The sequence below is a fragment of the Arachis ipaensis genome, chromosome B06 (genome assembly GCF_000816755.2).
Source record: "Arachis ipaensis cultivar K30076 chromosome B06, Araip1.1, whole genome shotgun sequence".
Lineage (NCBI taxonomy): Eukaryota > Viridiplantae > Streptophyta > Magnoliopsida > Fabales > Fabaceae > Arachis > Arachis ipaensis.
In genome coordinates, this window is record NC_029790.2 from 132,270,836 (window position 1) to 132,275,431 (window position 4,596).

The 4,596-nt window shown below is 29.0% G+C and overlaps 1 protein-coding gene and 1 long non-coding RNA gene across 2 annotated transcripts in view; one reads left to right on the forward strand and one right to left on the reverse strand.

Annotated features, from left to right (window-relative positions):
* Positions 2,338-4,596, forward strand: part of LOC110263618 — a 3,647-nt gene continuing 1,388 nt past the window's right edge. The window contains exon 1 of the long non-coding RNA XR_002349478.1: positions 2,338-2,657. This is a non-coding gene — a long non-coding RNA (uncharacterized LOC110263618). The remainder of the gene's footprint in view (positions 2,658-4,596) is intronic.
* On the reverse strand, positions 3,821-4,487 carry LOC107648533 (pre-mRNA-splicing factor cwf26-like). The gene has a single exon (XM_016352357.2). The coding sequence runs from the start codon at positions 4,461-4,463 to the stop codon at positions 3,882-3,884; it is 582 nt and encodes a 193-aa protein (XP_016207843.2). The 5' UTR covers positions 4,464-4,487; the 3' UTR covers positions 3,821-3,881.

Genomic DNA, 4,596 nt, shown 5'->3' on the forward strand with positions numbered 1-4,596 from the left:
TTTAAAAATATTCTTATATTAACTAAAAGTAAATTCTAAACTAAAATATTGATATGACAAATTAAAAATAAAAACACAAATTAGTGTCATCATAAAAATTTTTAATTTAAAAAGTTTATTGTATCAAGTAGATCTTTAAATTTAGAAATTTATTTTATACAATTTGGTTTCAAATTATATGAAAAAAAAGAAAGAAATGGAAACACTTTATATCTTGTTTTTAAAAAATTAATATAGCTAATTTGCAATTATTTTTTTATGAAGGTCTGGATTTTTATTTAATTTTTGTTAAAAATAAGAGATTTTGTGTGAAAAATAAAAAAATAATATATAACATTATTTTTCAAAGAATATTTGTTAAATTTCCAACAAATTTTAATTATCCAAAATTAATTTCTTATTTTTTATTTTATTGGATAAATTACTCATCCAACAAAATTTACTAGAAAATTAAAATAAATAAACATCTAATTAGAATGTGACACATCAGAGAGGGTAACTTACGTGTTATTTTAGAGAGGGTATAGGGTAGCATCTACCTTAAAATTTATATTTGGAGTTGATTTATGAAATAAAACCGGTATCACCTTAGAGATACGATATCACCTTGATAGAAAATCAATAAAATGTTACTACTCGTATAATTATATTGATAAAATAATGAGAAATAACTTTTATTTTTAATTTCAAAATACTATTTATAACATATATGGTCTCACAAATATTCTTGTAGGACCTAAAATAAAATAAAATTAGAACTAATATTGGAGATGTTCTAACAACCAATTCATGGTTGTTATATAATAATTAAGAAAAAGTATAGGTAGACAATGAAAATAATAAACAATGTGAACAATAGATATATCGGATGTTCATTTCACTAGGTGTACGGATAGTTATTTTAATATTAAGATTTAGGTGGATAATTTAAAAGTGTAGTGTATTTTTATTTGATTGGTGGTTGTTCATGTTGTTTAAGAAAGTCATTAGTTACCTAGCATAACCCTAATATTAAATGACCTATTATTATCTTTTTAATGTTTGTCGAATTCAAGAGGTGATCAAGTTCAACCATTGTTGTCAAACTCTCGAGTTAACTCGTAAACTCGTACGAGTTTACGAGTTTAGATATGAAAACGAGTTGACTCGGACATAGATTCTCTCATGAGTAAACTCGGCTAGACTCGGTCAAACTCGAACAAACTCGTGAATTTAGGATCGGGTTAGCGAGTTTCTGTTTTTCTTCATTTTTGCTCAAAACAACGTCATTTTGAAACCAAAAAAATATTTTTTTATTAGGGTTATAATAACTCCCAAAGAATGAAAGAAAACTCACTCACAACTCACTTATCTGCGTCGTTTCTCTCAAGTTTCACTTTCTCCATGTTCTGCCGCAGTCGCTGTTCCCCGTCGAGCTGCCGCTGTTCGCCTGCAACTACTACCTCTGCTCTGATTTGCGCCATTGTCTTTGTGAATTTTACCTATGTTGCCCTCTGCTTTGTATTTCTTCACATCTCCACTATCCGCAACTCCATCATGCTATCACCGTTCACGAGTTCGACTACTTCTCCTACAGTCCTATCTCTGCTATGGTTTGCACCGTCGTGAAATCCATGACTCTTTGTCGCCGTCGTTTCGTGCTGTTGCTGCACCCTCATCACCGTTGTTTGCTGCACCCTTGTCTTCGATCTGCTGTTGTTGAGACTTTGCCCCTTCTTTTCTTCTGTATCCTCTATTTTTGTATGTCTTTTGCCCTTTTTTGAGCATTTGCTTCTTGATTTAGTTTTTTTTCTTTTTAAATTTTATTACTTCTAATTTTAGCCTATTACTTATCGTTTATGTTAGATGGCCAGATGGTTCATCCATTCATGACTGATTAGTAATTAATTATTTTGATTAGAGTTAATTTGATTATTTGATATTGTCCAATGTTCAATTAAAGATTTATTATTACAGATTTAGAATTTTTAATTTTGTGTGTTCTATGTTGTATTTGTATAAGAATAATTATAGGAAATTTAAATGTATATTTTAAAATATTTGTTATAAAGTATGTTACTATTTTAATTTATTATGTATTTTAAGATTGATATTATTAATTTTAAAGGGTTAGAATTATATATATATATATATATAAACAACAAATGAACTCGTACGAGTCTACGAGTTAACTCGCGAGTTCGATAACTTTGAGTTCAACCGATATAATAAACTACTCTAAAAATCACTTTCGTATGCTAATTAAGGAGGAATTTTTGTTCTGCTTATATTAGTAACTTGCAACTCTTAGAATAAGGAGACATGAACTAAGATGAATTTGAGGCGTTTCAAATAATACTAAAGACTATTTTAAATGTATGTAATACCTGCTCTATTTTAAAGTTGCGATTGCTAAGAGAAGAAGCAATAATGGCTAGGAACAATGTCGCAATTGCAATGTTGATGTTTGGAGTGATAATTTGTTCTGCTATGTATGAATATAATTCAATTGAGGGGCCTTTGAAAATGTTCACAGATTGTCATAATCAATGTCGGAGAAAATATATACAAAGTCGTGAGAAGTTCGAAGAATGCTACAAGAAATGTTGTATCATGAGCTGCCAAAAACACTATTCAGGTCAACATGATAAGTTCAATATATGGCCATAGTACTAATGGTAAGGATTAGAGTTATTGTGAATTAACCAATTTGTATTAGTTTAGTAATAATTAAGTGTATTAATCTATTTAAATAAGTGTTGGAATTTTTTGTTTTATGTAATAATTTATTGATTAATGACAAATCTTTAAATAAAATTCTTATCATCAACAACAAATTAATTATTGACCTTTTGAATCGAAATATTAATTCTTATAAAAAAAAGTTAATTGTAATTTTTCTTTTTTTTTAATTTAAATTATCTTCTAAGAATATTTGATGTAATAATTAAGGTGAACTTTATCCAATTATTTCTTAAATAAAAAATTAGTTATTTCAAATGACATATATAATAATTATTAAATGAAATATATTATAAATAATCATGTATAATAAACTATTTTTTTTCAAATTACAAGAGTTATTATTTTGAAGTTTTTTTTTTTTTTAACTATTCATTTATTAAGTCCAAATCCTAAAACCCAAAAAATGAACTCACACGTGGTTAGTGAATTAAGTCGTCATTTTTGTGGGTGTTACGCCTTTGAAAAAAAAATGCAGGAAATTAAGTAAAGATGAAACACATTTAAAAGAGGAAAACGAAAAAAGAAGAAAGAATGGGTGAATGTTGCCAATTTGCCATTCATTGCTGCACTACTCTAATTTATATTTTTACTGTATAAACATAATTTACGCATGATATATAGTTATTGAATTTTAAAAAATATATATTTATCAACATATAAAAAAAGGTTAGAAAGTTTTTAATAATTTTTTCATGTATACCATTAAACAGGGTATGCATTCATATTGCATTTTCATGATTTTATCAAGCACATGTAACTTTCACTTCTTTAATTTATAGCCTATATTTTTAATATTTAGTATTATCTAAGAACCAATTCTTCGTCATAAAATATAAAATGGTCATTGCTTTTTTAGGTTTTCTCAAATTCTTCAAGAGATAATCAAGTTCAACTGAAATAATTATTAAACTACTCGTCTACTTTAATCTATAACAACAATAAAAAAGTCTCATGACCTACAAACATATCCACCATGATAAGACTAGAAATATTTGAACCCAATTCTTAACTGAATATTTGGACTTTTGTATCTTCAATCACACACTATCATTTTTCATATGGTGAAAACTCAGTTGAAGTCGACTTCACGTGAAGTTGATACCTGAAAACTGTTAGATGCTTCACGTGAAGTTGACTTCACCTGATTTTTCACCTTTTCACATATCAGAGACAGACCAAAGATAAGCTTCTCTATCTCGAGCTTGCCTCTCATTTGTTCTCTTAAACATTTCCTTCTCAAAACCATTACTACGATCAACTCCATCCCAATGTCGTCCCGACCTTATCCCATAGCGATTTGGTGCAGCATCTAAACCTCTTTTTAACCAGCTGTGATCTGGAATATCTTGTGGAACAACAAAACCTGATTCTTTCATCTTCTCACCTTCTCCCAAATCCGGAAGAACAGGCTCTGGATATTTTTTCCTCTTTACCAAATGTGCCATAGGATCACCCCATCTTAATCTATCCTTGAGCATGTTGTCAAGTTCTGGATCGTCCTTGCTGCGTGCAAAAGGCTTGTCCTTCTCGGTTTCTAGTTCCTTCATCCTAGCCTCAGCTTCCCTCTTCTGAGCCAAGCCCTTGCCCCATTCTATTTCCTTTTCCTTTGGCTTTTTTTCTACTTTCTGTTTTGACTTCAAGTATTTTTTCTTGAAAATGTGTACTCCTTTTACTTTATCACGATATACTGGTTCAGCACCACGCCCACTGATTGAAGGATTCATCATTTTAAATCTCATCAAATCATTCTTCTTTTTGTCAATCTCTTTTCTGATATCTTTACCAGAAATCAAATCTGTTTTTTTGTCACTGACAGGTGCTGCATTGATTGATTGATTGTATTGAATTGTGAAAGTAAAATAATATATATAT